Below are 17,111 nucleotides of genomic sequence, written 5' to 3' on the forward strand. Positions count from 1 at the left end.
TGTAGGACACGCCTTCATCTCACTATCCTCCCCTTTATATCCCCTGCATGTTGCCTTAATGTTCACCACAGCCTGACACCCACAGTTATGCCCATAGGAAAAAAAATCTGCATGAACATCATCGCTTTGCGGGCTCATCGGGTTGTCTACGATCTTTAAGGTTCCTACGGGCCACCTGCATGCGCGCCCTACAGATTTGCCCATTTTTTGCCCACAGCCCATATCTACTTGTGAGGGCATTAAGGCATAACCCTTGAAGATGTGCAGAGCCAACATTTTAAGCTTTACATTTGTAGCCCAACTTTTTAAAAAAAACTCTCAAGTTTCCCTTTGCTTGCTACACAGAATGCCATTTATGGTACATTTAGCTGTTTATCTTGTTGCACCTTTAAACGTGAAAAGCCATCTCTTGAAAAGCCATCTCTGCCATCTCTGTCGTATCAGTGTGAATGACTGACATTTGCACTGATATAGAAATGTAAACTTTTCTTGAACTTCAGCTATACCTCAAAAGCATGTCAATTTTAGTGCCATAACTTTTAGTGCCATGAAATCTGAAACAATTTTACCTTTGGAAGGACTGGCAACTGTCTTGAATGCTTCATTCTCGTAAATAATCTCTCACTCTCAACTTTTATCCTCTAAAAAAAAAACTATTAAAAACAGGTATTTTGAACAGTCTTCAAGACCTTTGCTTAGGTATTTGCATCTTGCCTTTATGTCGGGATGCGAACCTGAGTGCTACAGGCAGGAAAGCCAGAAAAAGTCAGCTTTTATCGAGGTCTGCCCCAACCTGATAATCAATTTATCATGCCCTGAAGATTAAAAGCACCCAGCTTCAACTTATCCCCTTAAATCCTATGGTAGCTGCAAAGTAGTATTCAATATGTGTTTTCTTTTTTCCTTTTTCTTCTTCAACTTCTTGCTTTTGGGCCTCACTTTTGTTGACTAGGTGATGTCATGGTGAAAAAGATTTCAACTTGAAATAAATACAGTTTATTCGGTTCACACAGATTGCTGCTCTGTGAACATAGTGGTTGTGTTTTTCAATTTAAATAGCAACATAGGAAAAGTAAAGTGAAATGAAAAAGACAAAACTATTATGTCAAAAACTGGCTTTTTTTTCAAGGCTTTTCTGACTTAGAAATAGCTCATTCGGGACTCCTTCTAGTTAGAAAATGCAACCGTTATAATCATATATCTTAGAGAAATCATATAAATACTGTTTTCAAGTCAGAAATAGTTTCAACAAATATCCGTCTGGGTATCTTGCAGAACCATAAATTACAATAAATTAAATAGTTATTGAAAGCTTTTTGCCTTTTTAATGTTAAGTCTTAAATAATTATTGAACATTTTTAGTTTTAAATACAAAATATGTATTTTGAAGTGAAGTTTTGCAGCATAATGCAACCTTCAAAGCCAGTTTGGAGGTGAACTCTCCAAAATATATAATTGAATGTGATCGCACTGAGTGCTCTCATCTTTAAACATTCAGGATGTCAGTCCAGTCTTCTTTGCCTTTCCAAAATCCCTCCCTACATAATTTCGCATCCTTTTGACTGCATTTTCTCTCGGTCCCTATTCGTCAGTCACGATTTGAAATTGAAGTTGTCACACACTGGCTGCTTTTATAGCGTTGCGACTGTATAAGAACACGCTTGAGGTACTCGCCTGTTCTGATCACAGATCCACTGTCACCATGTTTTGGCATCTATTAACTACAAAAAAGAAAAAAAAAGAGTTTTTTTTTTTTTTTTTAATGTCACTCCAAGCAACGGTTGTGCTTCTTTTACTACATTGCACACAGTAGTTACAAAAACAACAAATAAATCGGAAATGCATGAAAAAAAGCAAAAAATAAGCAAGCTATCCACATCTCATCAATAATCTTTTGTGATTTTTTTATTTTTATATTTTGACATGATATGTATAATTTCAGGAGGAATAAATCCACATGAATTTTACATTAAAGAATTAATTTGATTGCAGAAAACAATCAAAGCACTACAAACAGAAACATAATTAGAAGATTTTGGTATTTAAAGACAAAAAACAAGCAAAACTAAAGTTTAAGTTATTCATCAATTTTTTAAAAGTTTTATTTTGTCTCCAATAAACCACTTCCTCAGATGGAGCTTTTTCACAGTTCCCTTCAAAGTCCTATTTCTGCCCTTAAATCCTTTACTCTTTGTCAAGTTGTCCTCTTTCTTCTAGTTTCACTCTCACTCCTGGAATTTCAGTGTTTTTTGCTTGTTTTCTTTGCACTCATAAATGCAAATGAGGTTTTTAACCCTTTAATTAGTTAGGAAAAAAACATAAAACTAAAGTTAACCTAGTGTTAATTCACCTTTTTTGAGCACTTGCATGTAGCAGACAGATTTCAGAGGTCGCTCATGAAAGATTTAGATCACGGCTGCCTTTGAGTGTCATCTGTAATGTGTGACTGCTTTGAAATTTCTTTTTTCTTCACAGTTTTTGATTTATTTTGATCTATCTATTTAAGCCTTACACCCACAGATTTACAATGAGATGATCACAGACAGATGTCCAATTAAAATGATCAATCCCTAAATTCACACTTTTATCCCAAAGCACTGACAGTTATATTATTGATTCATTTTTAAGATTTGAGAACATTTGAATTTTCTTAACTACTTCCAAATGTTCCATCATATAAATTTGTGTAAAGTTGATGTCAAAAAGTTCCCTAAAGCACTTTTTTTTAAACAGCTCCATCAATCATGCTGTAAGTTTTACGGGTTGTTTGTGTTCACTGTTTTAAACTTGGCATCCTTTTGATAGTGAGTGATTACACAGCTCGCTTCCTATCATACACTCTTCCGTCTGACTGGTTTACAGATTATTATTAATTGACTCCATCATTAGCAGGTTACACTAGTTCCGCTTTCCATCATAAATTTGAAAGAGGAATACACTTTAAATCATGGGAAAAAGGACTTTTCCTTTGAAATTTTTTATTAATGCAATTCCAAAGGATTTTTAAATGTTTCTTTTTTTTGACATTCTGCTTTTACATGTTTTTAAGTGCTCTGGATTTGTGGGTTCATTTCATGCAAGCAATTTTCTCTGTTGAAAACTCGTGTGAGCTGTTTACTCTCTTCAGTACAAAATTATATATTGCATATTTTGAAGGTTAATAAGACAAAAATGTGAAATTCAAGAGCAGCGTCGTAGAGGCCCAGGATCACAAAGAAAGAGCCAAACTGAAGAGTGCAGAATTTATCAAGCCAATCTTTGAACCAAAACATAGTTTTCAGGCAAAACAAAACAGATTTGTAAATGAAAGTCATATGAATAAAAATTTTCACAGGGGTTTTGAGGGAAAACAATTCAATATCTAAGTGTAAAAACAGGAAATTTGTTTTCAGATTAAGAAATCATCCTCTTTATATCAAATAATGCTTATTTCTATGGCTGTTTTAGTTCAAATTAAAACAAAGAAGTTTATTAACTAGCAGTAGTAACTAATCACCACAGCTTTTCTCCTCTTTAATTTCTTGGCTAATATTCATCAGTGATTGAGGTCTTAAAATATGACAGCTAATTTCAATGTTTGCTACTTCAGTGTAAGTGGTTAAATGTCAGCTTGCAAACATCCTTTTGCCTAATAAAGGTTCATTTCCAAAGTGTCTAAAGTTTTTAGTGTTCAGTTGTGTTGTGAAATGAAGCTGAACATCTCATATTGTCTCGTGTTTCGCCTCAGGCTTCAGCAAAACACCACATTCCTGCTTGTACTGTACACATTAACTACCCCACACTTCATTACTTGACTTACCATTCATGCCATCTGACAGATTTCATTTGAAAGAATGGATTCCGTGCAAGAACTGCCAACTCGATTCAGTGACAGAGTTATATCTTCAAAGCAGGCAATAGCTGCTGTTGTCAAATTGTGTTTCGGGTCAGAAAGACATAATGATAAAGTGAAACGATATACTAACACATAAAACAAGATTTCCGGTGCATTAACACTGTTTGTTTTATATGGCATTAGGAAAGGACCGGCATGTGTTACTGCTGAACTGCTGTTGCAGCTGAACCAATGCACTCGATTGGTGCATTAGGATATTTTTGCACAGACATCCTTCGCTCCACTCTGTTAAATGCATTCTGTTTGTGTGACCTCATAAAATAGATATTAATTTTTCACTTTTTATTTAGGAACTATAGCTCAAAAAAGCATCAGAAATATTAAATTTTTATTCATTTATTTTTTTGCTTGGTACTTTTGTTTGGTTCTTAATGGATTATAAGAAAAGACAAGAAAAATTAAAGGAAAATTTTGTTTTTTTTTTACTTTTTTTCCAGTATATATTGATTTTTTTGGGTGACACTGTTAGCTCATGCATTTAAGTAAGTCATAATATTTGAGCTGACATGTTTAAACTGAAAGATTCTCCCTGACAATGTTTAAATACTAAAGACGGAGTTAGATATTTAACAAAAAAGGCGGAAACTACAGTCTATGCAGCCTAGATAAGCATTTTTGTAATTGTAAGCGGGATTGCTTCCCTTGTGCTGATAAATTTTAGCCCATTCGGTTCGCTTACATACCCCTAAGAAACCAGATTACAGTTTGCTCTCTGTCATAAGTGCCTTTGTATCAAGGTTAGGGTTGGGGATTAGAGGAAAAACTATTTTCCCAGCAGGATTTATCCAGGAGAGAAAAAAAAAAGAAGAAAGCTGATTCTTGGGCCGCATAACTGTGTAAGTGGGTTTAGACTTCAGATAGGAAATGTAACGCGTTGGCAGCAGAGCAGCAGCATAAAAGGAAAGATTAATGCATGTAGAGGTTCATCTTTGTATTCAGATGATTCAAAGTGGGAACAAAGCTTAAATGCTCACAAATGTGTCTTTGTGTGTTCAAATACAGCTTTGCTTGACATCTTTTTACTGTTTGTACATTGATAGTTGTGCAAAAAGCTTTATGATTTCACAAAAATCCCCTCCTCAAATTAGAATGCTAAAACTTGTTTTGCCGAAATTTTTACATTTTAGATCAGAAAAATAAATAAAATCAGATAAAAGCATCTGTTGAGAAAGATTTTTGGCCCAATCTGTGGTTTTCTGTCATCTTAACATATTAAACCTGGACTTTCTAAATTCAATTAAGACTAAAAACCCCTGACATTTGACCTGACCTCTGACATGAACTACAACAACATTTAAGTAAATTAGCATACTTGAATAAACTAACCTTCTTTGTCTTTCTTATTTTATCATTGCTGCAGGCGGTGGAAACCAACCTGGCGTCAAAGGACAGTCACTGGGTCTATGCCAACGAGGTGAGACTAAACCGTTCAACTTTTACTTAAGGTAAAATGGAAACTTTGTCAACTTGCAAGAGCGTAACTGAGCCAAAAGGCTTAGTTGCGTCAAACCCTTGGAACTAATTCATCTCCAAAAAATGGTGTATGAAAAAACTAAGATAAAAACGATTTCCACATGAGTCACTTTAAATGCTGCAATGCAATGGCATCTATTTCTTTACAAATACACACATCCATTTGTGTGTTTTTTAATCTTTAATCAAACTGATAATCCAGGATTAAAACCAGTGCAACGTAGCTTCTGATTTTCAGGCATGACTGCTTACCTGGAGGAACTTGTCATCTTTATCGACAACACGAAACCTATTGATTACTAATCCATAGGGCATGACAAATGCATTGACGTTCTTGGCCCGGCTCGCTCTGAACAAAATGATCAAGATAGAATCATAAGCAGGCTGAGGAGAAAAATATTCAACATTTTCTTGGAAGAGCCATATTTGTTGGAAATTGGAATCTATCATGTTAGAGATGTTAACAAATTATAAGTTCTTTGTGCATTGGTTGAAATTAATTTGGGGAAAATGTGTATATATATATATATATATATATACATAATATTATACTTGACCTCATAAAAAGTTCATCATCCTTTTAACATGGGATACATATAAAGAGGAGACTGTGTTTAATAGGAGCAGTTGCAAAACTTTTTATCAGTGGTGAATTAAGTTAGATATTTAGTTATTTGAATGTTTGGCTGCTTCTTCTCCATTCCCACTTTTGTCAAGGCTGTAAACACATCCAGATAACATGAAGTAATATTTTAAGGTAAGATTTATTCTCTGCCAGTGTTATTTATTTTCAACTTTTCTTTTCTTTTTAAAAACAGAAAAACTTTATTTTAGCAGCTTAATATTTTGGCCATTTATAGTCCACACATTTTTAGGAACAGTTGCTGAATAACACTGTAAGTAACTGTTGCCTTAGCAACTTAGTCATTTGTGAAATCATTAAGCTAATAATCTGATTGCAGTTTGAAACTAATTTAAAAACAGGCTTTAATTTAAACAAGACTCATTTATGTTCCTCAGTCAATTGCTAGAGAAGTCAGTAAAGATGGTAAAGCTTTGCTTCTATCCTAATTTAGAAAATTATGAGCTGGTGAGTTTTTTTCTTTCTTTTTTTTAGTACTTTTTTACTATTATTTAGTTATTTACCTGGTGTGGCTTATTACTTAGTTATCCCTAGACACTTTAAATCCATTTGCATCTTTAAATGCAAAAAATAATGAAGTGTAAAAGAAAGAAAAATCTTGTGATAAATCCTATTTTATAATATTTTTAAAGAGGCTTAAAATAACTTAAAAAAAAATGTGTGAGAAATTTTTCTTTGTTTTGGCCAAAAAGAAAAGACATTCTTATTTGTTTAAAAAAGAAACAAAATGGAATGATTATTTTTTGCATGTAGTTTCCTTATTTTGTCAAACACCTTTTAGTCCGAATAATACTCAGTTTTCCATACTGAATGCATCTAAATTCTATTTTCTTTTCTATTTCTGCCTCCTTTACTAATTCTGGCATGTGTTTCTGTTCTCACTGCTTTTGCTTGCTTTCAATTTATGAGCTAGATGAAGTGGTCACAAAGCTAAAAAAAGAAAAAGAAAAATTACACTGAAAGAAGCTCTGCTGTGAGGACTAACAAAAAATTTTTATAATCGATTTTTTTCATTTTGTCTCTTACTTTAGCCTCTAACAATTCACAGTATTTTTTTCTCTTCTAATTTTAGTATTGCTTTCCTCTTTTTGGTAGCTGCTTATCTCACAAAGGGATCAAACTTTGACAGAAGCTGTGCTGTTAATTTGTTTCTATCAGTTTTTAACTAAGATGCCCTTTTGCAATGCATGGTCTCTGGCAGAAAGATAGAGCTCACTTTGTGGCAAATTAATTTAAAAGCCCTAATAAAAAAAACTCCTGATTAATTTTTAAACACGGCTTCTTTAGTTTTTAATTGGACTTAAAGGCTGTATAAAGCCAGCTTACAGCAAGAATGACAGCTTCGCAAAGGCCCAGATGCAGTCCAGCTGTTTTTTTTTCTTTTATCACACAGTTCATGGAAATAAATCCCTATTACATCTTCCTCCTTAACGCGCCATCAATCCCACGCGTCAGTTTGGCACTCTTCAGCTGGTTATGACAGAGTTGTGACATACATTTTAACCAGGTGATCATGAGGCTCACTTCTACTTTATCACATCCATCAAATCTCTTAGTTCCCTTTGGCCTAAAAAACCTCTTGCTGTGAAAGTGAGGACTCACATTTCATTCATGTCATGGCAGGTGGTTATGCAAATGTGCCAACATGTGACACGATGGATGCAGTCATCAGTGTAGATCCACATCAGAGCGCATGGCAAGGAGTGTTAAAATGGTCATGTGGGAGTGGGCTCAAACACAGTTTCAAGGGGAAAAAACCGAAAGTAAATGAAATTGAAGTTTATTAGTTATTATAGTTGGACTTGAGTTGACATTTAAGAAGTATTCCAGCTCGGCACATTAAAATCTGCAATTTTGTTTATTTTTCAATGTTTTTTTTATGTTGTTTTTATTTTTGCTTAGTTAAACCTCAGTAGCTGAAGATATTAAACATGTCTCACAAGTGATTCACAGGAAGTCCTGACGGCCAAGTCATACCTAATTTTTATTGTAACCAAGTATTTAGTTATTTCTTTTTTTTTATATTTCAAAAACAAACAAAAAAAATCTAAACTCTTCCTTGTGTGTGCTGTATAATAAAGTGTAGACATATTTATTGTTAGTTCAATTTGTGTTGCATTAAATCAATTAATCAATCAATAAATACATAACTTTTGTACAAGCACTAAAACTGTATTTTTTTATTCTATTTTGATCAAACATGCTAATTATTACAATATAATCAATATGATACAAATTTAACAGTAATGATACAATTGACAACGACAATAACAAAAACAGTAATACAATGCAGAACAATAACTAACATGAGCAGCCAGAAGCTTAGCCCCTGAGGAAAAATTATAATTTTACTGTGAAAATGTCACTGAAACCTAAAAAATGTCATTTAGAATTTACCAATCCTAATTGTGTTCATCATCATCAATAATGACAGCAACAATAGCACATGTATATCTTTAGCCCTTGTGCTATCCTAGGCACTTTATCATTGGGAGTTGGGTCATCTAGACCCACTAGACAGTGCTCTGAATCTTTTTTCTTCAATGATCTGTGATCTTCGCTGGTGTCCATGGATTACATCTTTCCACCTTTATCCATCTTTGTCATGGTAGGAAGAACACGTCAATGGTCATCTTGACCCCATAGGATAGCACAAGGGTTAAATGTTTGCCTATGCATGTCTACCACTACAGTCCTTGGTTGATGTTGTTAATGTCCACATAATTATCTTTTTCTATGCTAGTATCTATCACATATTGTTGTATTGTGCCTATACCATATGCTTATAGCCATTTTTAAACTTTAGAATACTTTTACATTGTTTTTGTTCCAACCCCAGACTATTCCAAATTCTTGTTGCACACACAGACAAAAAAATCCACAACAGTTGGTTTGTACCATTGGTAATTTAAATGTTTCTCTTCCTTTTAGATAACGGGATTTTTCTTCTACTGAAAATATTTTCTGCATTGTATTTGCTTATAAGTAGTTATGTGCATTATCCAACATTATAGTACTTCATTACAGAACCATACTTCATACCAGTAAGTGAGGTATGGGAGCATTAAGGAACAGTATTATATATGCAGTTAATTATAGTCAAAGAAGTGTTTAACTTAGTTTTTCATTGAAGGAGTTTTTGAATTTTCGTTGTTTGTGTGTTTAATGTGTTTGCCATGATTGTTAAAAACAAGTCTTACTTTCTGTTTGAATGATTTAAATTAGCATGAAGTTCTTTGAGGCCTCAGAGAATGAATCCAATCATAAAAATGATCGTTGTAATCAGAAGGTACGCGGCACATTTTTCAAGCGATTGCCTAAATAGGTGTCACAGAAGTTGATGCAAGCAGCCCTGGTGCAGGAACAATAGACACGCATGTGTCTTGCTAAACCCCTCTCTAAACCAGGGTGATCCAGACACTTGCACACAGATCTGTATCTGACACCATCTACTCCACTCAGATGGATAGCACATCCTGGGAGGATTAGTTGTAGTTTTTTTTTTTCTTTTTCCTCCCCTCTTTAAAGGCAGGACAGTGACACTCAAGAATGTTTGATGGATTGGGAGGCAGTGCCTGCTTTGACACTTTCAATGAGGGCAGTCATGATATCACTCACGTCTTGGGTAACTGCCCATCAAACAACTGCGATGGAAACGACATTTCTGGTGGCAATCTCTGGCACACCAGGTTTTGCAATTCACTGAAGTACTGTGGTAAGAAAAAATAAAGTAGTGTTTAACTATTTATTCTTTTTTAAATTACTAATTGCAATTTCAAAAGTCACAACACTGGGTTTAAAGCATGTTTACTACATCGAGCTAACATGTGCAAATATAATTGAAGAAGGACAAATTACAACATTTATTAAGAAGAAATTAGCAATCATGCAGTCAAGGCTTCCTAAGCATCAAACACCCTGTCTAAACCTGGAAATTAATCCAGCCGCTTGTGCTGTTCAGGTAAAACTCTGAATAATAACAAGCTCCAAAAATTACAGCACCATTAAAAGCTGTGTTCACAAGCAGAGGTATGTGTATTTCTTATTCTGTCTCTGTGTGACAAACCTCTAAGAGGAAACTGCTTCTCTGCTCTCACGAACGATCCCTTCTATGAGGAAATCACTAAAATATCACGCACAGTTTTTTTTTAAATGGTCATACTCCAGGTCAAACTGAGAGTTTTACAATTTCATACCAAATATTTGGATTTCTACTCACAAAAACCCAAAAAAACGTTAAAAGCTATGGTTATGGAAAAGCAGATCAAGCAATCACATGCACTTTGGTGTAAAATGACAGTATTCTGCCAGATGACAGCAAAGTATATTTATTTGAAGTGGTACTTTTTCAGCTTCCGTCTTTCTGCAAGACAAAATTTACCATAAAAAGCCAAAGCATTAAATTCTAGGCTGTAATTTCAGTAAGTGCCCAACATATGGAAGAATGGGGATTCATTATAGGTATTTATGTTGTTAAAAAGCAGTACCACAGGCAGCAGTGATAACTTAATGACTTGTCATTGTAAATACTGTTTTAAAAGACATAGAAGGCTTGGTATCCAGAAGAAAATTAAAAGTAGTTTGAAATTAAATTTGCTGACTTCTATGTTGCTTGTGTTAAATAATCCTGTTTTCTCTTTTTTACTTAAGTTATGCATTCATTTTAATGATAAAACAAGTATGTATTTTTTCAAAAGGTTTTCATCTAAAATCTAAAATTTTTGTGCCTTTTGGAGCTACATTTTTTGTGACTCAAGACGATTATTGTGATTAAACACAGCTCTTCTAGAAATGTTGCTGTGCTGTTTTTGTGAAAAAAAATAAAAATAAAATAAAGTAACAAATAGAGACTCCACTTTTTTGCTTTTTCTTGCTTTTCTGTTAACATCCAGGGAAATGATATGCATCTCAGAGTCAAACCTTTGTTATTCCAAACCACCTTTTTACTTTTCTGCTAGTCTGAACACATGACAAACCTATTCTTTACCACCTCTTGCTTGTTAAGATGACACTTTTTAAATATGCTATAAAACATTGAACATTGTTGATCATAACTTGAAAACTAAACAATGGAAAAGAATGAAAAAGAATAAAATTCTGCTGGAAAATTGACTTATTGCCCTTAAATATGTTAATTAATTGTATTTATAACACCTTTTTAACTTATAATTCTTATTATGAAGCTTAGTTAAGCTTATTTTTCTTATTGTACTATTTTGCAATTTTCCTGAAAAATAAAGAATGCTTTTATATCCCAAAATATACTGTATAACCACTGCAGTGGTTATTTGTTTGGGGGACATTTTACAGCAGTTTCATATGAGTTGAATGCTGAATGTAAATTTATGATGCCTTTGTCAATCATCCAACTCCCAGTCAAATTTTCATGAAAAACCCTTTTGCTCCGGGCACATTGCATCACAATATACCATCACATCCAATCATATATGCAATCTGAGCCATTAACAAGTCAAAGTTTATTAGATTGATAATAAGCCACCGCATCCTGGCCTTTTGTAAACTCATACTCCAAACTGATCATTAAGAACTGAGGCAGCATTCTGGAGGATGGAAAAAAATAATTTTCAAAATGTCTACCTCCTTTTAGCTGAAACTTGTAGGATGCTGGCTGTATTATCATTCAAACCATATGAAAGAGCAGCTGTGCCTGTGTTTTATAAGACCTACATTTGTTGTCATTATCAAAAAGGAGAAGATGAGTCATCTCTGCTCTTTATTTTACACCTCAAATAAAGCAAATCCAGTGTTTTTCCTATACTTTAGAGAATATTTGATTCATACAAACATTGCTTGTTTTAACAAGTTGCACAGAAAAATGCAACTTGTGGAAAAATATGCTGTCGATTTCATAAACTGTTTATTAATTCCAGTGTTATTTCAAGAAAAGGGTCAATGATTTAAATCTCCAGATAATTGGATATGAGTGTAATTGACCCAACACCCTCTTCTTTCAGTGCACTCAAAGAATACAGAACAGACAATAGACGCAAATAAAACCACTGGTGCTCCACTGTTGCATATTCAACCAAGAAAAATGTCTCTTATATTGTTGTTCAAAAGCTCAATGGACGACTGTGGCGCAGACCTCTGATCGGTAGATTGCAGGTTCAGTAGCCACTCTGCCTGCCCATGTGTCAAAGTGTGAGCATTACCCCACGTTGCTCCAGGTAGTTATAGGTTGGTGCCACTCACAGCAGTGAGTGAATGTGCATATGAATGGGTGAAAAGGAGTGAGACTGTACGGCACTTTGGACCTTCTAAAAAGGCAGTAAAGCATTTTTTAAGTGTAGTATTTACAAAACACGCTGACAATGAAAAATACCTAAAAAGAGAAATTGACCTCTTGAAAGAGTGGAAAATGTTTTCACATTGGGGGACACGAAAGCCATTGCAGGTGTCTTCAAACCTGTCTGTCTTTTTAAAGGTCACATTATCCTCTGCTGTGGAGACAACCAAGCACACCACTGTTAAAAAGTAAATCCAGTTAGAAAACAGCCAGGCTGAAAGTTGCCACAATGTGAATTAATCTCAAAAATGTCTGGAAAAAAGAGAAGATTTTTGCAGAGAACATCAGCTATGTGTTCAAGGACACAAGAATATCATTTAAAAAAACACTGTCCTTCCTGTGAAACATAGAAAAGGTTTGATCAGGTTCTAGAGCGGCTGTACTGCGTCTGCTCCTCTTGAATTTGTGCAGTCCATGAAATCTAAAGACTACTGAGGCATTCCGGAGCCTAATGTCAGAAAGCTTTATCTTGGTTGCAGGTCATTGCTTTAACAGCTGGAGAATGACCTGAAACAAACAACTAAAAACACCCAGGAATGACTAAGAGCAAAACAATGAACTATTTGAAGAGGATTTTTAGAAGCTCTGATCCAAAGCCTAGCATAAATTTATGGATGGAGCTAAAACCCTTCATAACTGGGACATTTTAAAGGATTTGCTCACCTGGAGTGGGTCAAAATACACACTGACTGGTGCAAGAAGTCCTATTAGCATTTAGATTTGGTAAGTTTGTAGTCATTGTCTCTAAATGTTGTGCAACAGCATATTAGGGTGTTGTACAAGCTTGTTCCATTAGCTTCAATAAAAACTAATCTACTGCACAACAATTTTACAGCAACGCTTGATTTTTATTTGTTGATTTTCACAAAAACAATTCACAGTAACTGTTTACATTATATCAGTGGCTATTGTAGTTTTTTTGTTTTTTTTTGCTACCAATCGTGTCTACATATGCTCTGTTCTGTTGACTAAGGTCAAAATAGAGTCACAGCTATAGTTTGTCCTATATTAAAAATCTAGGCTCAGCAACCTGCAGTTCCAAAACCTCAACGTCCAAACAAATGACTAATGTGATTACCAGTAAAAAAAAATATCTATTTCCAGTGAAAGATTAACAACATGGAGTGAACTGCAAAAAGAGGATAATTTAGTCTATCAGCTAAACTTAATTTAATTAATAGATGTTGATCATCAGCTGTCACTGGAGTGTGGCTATGATGTATTCATGTTCGCAGGATTTTGAGTAAGCTGACTGAAGTAATTACCTGATAATTGTGAATTTTAAAAGCACTTTGTGTGCAGTCTGCTCTAAATACTCCAGTGGTTTGACTCATAAACTGCTACAATGGCATGTGGATACATATTCTGGCAGAGAAGAGACATATAGGGTGACATTTGAAATATTTAGAAGTTCCGTTTATAGTTATGAATGTGTGCAGTGTAAAAGTATTTTATGGCTCTGATGTTGAAAGTGTCGCTGAATGGGCTTCACTTTTTACCTTGTAGAGATGAGTAAAGGCACATGTCTTCAGGCACACGGATCTGGAACCCAGACAACACTGGTTTCATGACACAGCTGTCACCTGTGTTGAAGGCACAACGCTTGCGCTGGGTGATGTTGTAAGTCATTAACTAGGACGTTGGGGTTCAGCTCTATGAACCATGCAAAACAAAAAGGGGGGAAAAATGTGTCTGATGAATGTGTTGCGGCAGCTCATGACTATTCATACTTTCCGCCTGACTGACTCTGAAGAGTCTGAGCAAAAAAAGAAATTGATGAGCAGAAATCACCTGAGGTGTCTTTTGTTCACACAGTTTGCACTTGTTGACTCACTTGCTCCTTATTAATAAACATACATATATACTGTATATAAATATATTTATATATATATAATGTGTAACACATTTGTTCTGTGACCAGACAGGAATACAGAGATCAAACATGGTCTTTGTGTGGAAAGATTATTGGTTAATCAAAAATAGACAAGACAGAAAAAAGGGCAGGTCAATACAAGATCAAAAAGCCTGTATGGTGACGGGTGAGTTGTTTTATGTGAACCTAGAGCTGCTTTAGATTTGACCTGACAGCAACCTCTCAGCTCTATGGTTGGTTTGCGTATGGACCCAGAGGTTCTCATGAGAGTCGCTGTCTGCATCAGAATTGACTGCTGTTTTGCTCTGGAGAGGAGCAGACACCACTCCGTCTCATGAATACTGATCCAACTGATCCACTCTACAATACAAGAATTCCTTGTAAAAAACAAAACAGAGATGACCAGTCTGTTCATTGTCACCTATATTCATAAAATGATCACTGATTCTAAGTCTCATCAGAAAGACATGAGGCTTGTAAATAGTTTATCATGAATAGCGTGAATAAAGCAAAATTATATACTTAACGTTTAATATGGATGGAAATGATGTTGTAGTTACAGGAAAATAAAATGTCTTTGTATTTTTAATCACCCTTTCAACACAGCAACCACCACAAGTGTAAAATTACAGATATAACATGCTCAGCAGTCACCGTTTCAGCAGTGATCCAATTTTTAATCAGCTAGCAGGAAAATAACCAAATGAATGCTGCTTTTGATTGTCGCAAAACGCAACAAGGGAGGTAAATGAAGTCTTCACAGCTTTTATAAATGACAAAAGGAGTAAAGACAGCTTTGTGAAGGCCTGTGGCTATGCTCTCACTACATCTACCCTAATCCATTTGATACCTTTGTCAACTAGAGTTAATGGGAAATAGGTCACAAGGGTTCCTTATTGCAACAGAGAGCTAAAACAAAGTCTTTTGCCTATTATGTTTCAATCTGTGTCCAAATGGATTCTAGCGAGCTTTGCTTTCACATCACCGAAGCACAAAGAGCAGCTCTTGGCGACCTATTGCAGTGGGATTAGCGCTGCTGTAATACTGTTCCCTGTCACTCAAAGCTTGGTGGCCTTAACAATTCAACTAAACTGAAACACGGCTGCATTACAACCAAATAATTTGGACATCAATAAAGGGCTTTCAGAATATCTGCAAACCTGTTTGAAACTTTAGTCCGTGGAATCACTGCTCCAAATGTCTGTTTACAAAACCCTCTCCTCTGCTTCAAATGGAAACCAACTGTTGCACAGGAACCACAGATTTTAGACCCACTTTTACCTCTCATCTCAGATCTTATCTTGGTAATGTTTTCAGTGCCACTTTCCTGCAAGAAATTATTTTACTCAAGATTCCAATGTGACAAACAAAGGGTGACACCCTCATGGAGCACACAAGTGTCCCCTGGGAGTATACCTGCTCAAATAAACAAGCGACCGCCTCCAAGGTTATTTCCTTTTCCAAGTGTCCACTCATGTTCCTGATTGCTTTTATTATTTCTCTCAGTGCTACGATCTCGATCTGATCAAATGACTTATTGTGTTTGACTTCTATTAACTAAGGGGCTTTTTCCTATTCTTTTTTTTCTTTAGGAGGTGAGCGACTCCGACATTGTGGAGCTGGTTCACGGGTCTCTGGGCCGGATGACAATCATTCGCCAGATTTTCCCAATGTGGAGGGACACTAATGTTCGCTGTATGAGGAACAATCATCGCATCTCTTCCCTGCTTTGTGACCCTCAAGAAGGATACCTGCAGTCTCTGGAGGTAAAACTACATTCTTCATTATTTAAAGCTTGCTTGACCACCATTGACTGCCCATTAAAAAAAAAACTTTATTTATCTACTACAAAAGGAACATTAATTATAAGTTATGTAATGTATTTACTGTAAGTATTTGGCTCTATACTGACTGTTTCTTTAGCTACACATTATCTGCAAAGGCCAGAGCCGTCTAAATCCCTTCATGTCGATATGATCTCTGGGGTTTCCCATTGTGCCTGAGAAGTTGGCAACAGACCCTTTGGACCCATTTGGTTTGGAGGTGGCATAAAGGATTTGCCTTTGCTTGGCACTTCCTACAGATGCTCAATTTGCTTGAGCTATTGGGAAAGTGAATTATCACATTTCTTTAGGCTGTGTACCATATTCCTGAACTCATATACACAGCTAAAGTTTGGTACATTTAATAATTGGTATCTAAAAAAAACAAAAAAAAAACAATCCTAAACTTTCAGCTGAGTGTCATGAGGCAACATTTATTTAAAAACTAAATTGCCTTTTTGGCATTTTGGGAGCACTTTGTGAGGTCATGTGGATCTAAAATCTTAAATATTTTGACTCTTTTGAGAAAAATGTATCCAAAAGCTTTGAAGAAAAGAATTGTCACGGTGGTGGGGTGGCTCGACAGCCGGTAGGACCCAGAATGCAGAGGCAGGAGGCACAAAGTTCCGGGGCAAGGGGTTTAATTACAAAACACAAACGAAAAGCGCTGCAGAGCAGGATGACAAAACCAAAAAACAAAACTCACTGTGACGTGGCATGAGACAAGGAACGAGGAACATGGCATGAACACCATAACAGGGGTAACTAATGGACCAACACAGGAGGAAGGCAGAGACAAGACTTAAATACAGACAGGGCAGACAAGACACAGGTGAACACGATCAGGGCAGATGGGGACCAAAGGAAGTAAAACTCAAGAAAACAGACAAGACAGGAGACTTTCAAAATAAAACAGGAAACAGAAACAAGACAGAACAAGGACCAAAACAAGACAACAGTTTCAAATCATGACAAGAATACCAGAATGTGTTTGTATCTTCAGGAGAAAATAGAGGATATTACAATGGTTATTTTATGAAAAAAAGAAGAAAATATATTTGAATCAACAAAATACTATCAGATATGTAAACGTTTCT

General features: G+C 35.4%; 1 protein-coding gene across 2 annotated transcripts in view; it reads left to right on the top strand.

Moving 5' to 3' along the window:
* Window positions 1–17,111, top strand: part of grid1a (glutamate receptor, ionotropic, delta 1a) — a 269,793-nt gene that overhangs the window by 211,869 nt on the left and 40,813 nt on the right. For both annotated transcript variants that reach the window (XM_078932162.1, XM_078932161.1), the window contains 2 exons: window positions 5,256–5,309; window positions 15,784–15,957. In XM_078932162.1, coding sequence (XP_078788288.1) covers window positions 5,256–5,309; window positions 15,784–15,957 — 228 coding nt within the window. The remainder of the gene's footprint in view (window positions 1–5,255; window positions 5,310–15,783; window positions 15,958–17,111) is intronic.

The sequence above is a fragment of the Oryzias latipes genome, chromosome 15, assembly GCF_053564925.1.
Source record: "Oryzias latipes strain Hd-rR chromosome 15, Olatipes_Hd-rR_3.1".
Classification (NCBI taxonomy): Eukaryota; Metazoa; Chordata; class Actinopteri; order Beloniformes; family Adrianichthyidae; genus Oryzias; species Oryzias latipes.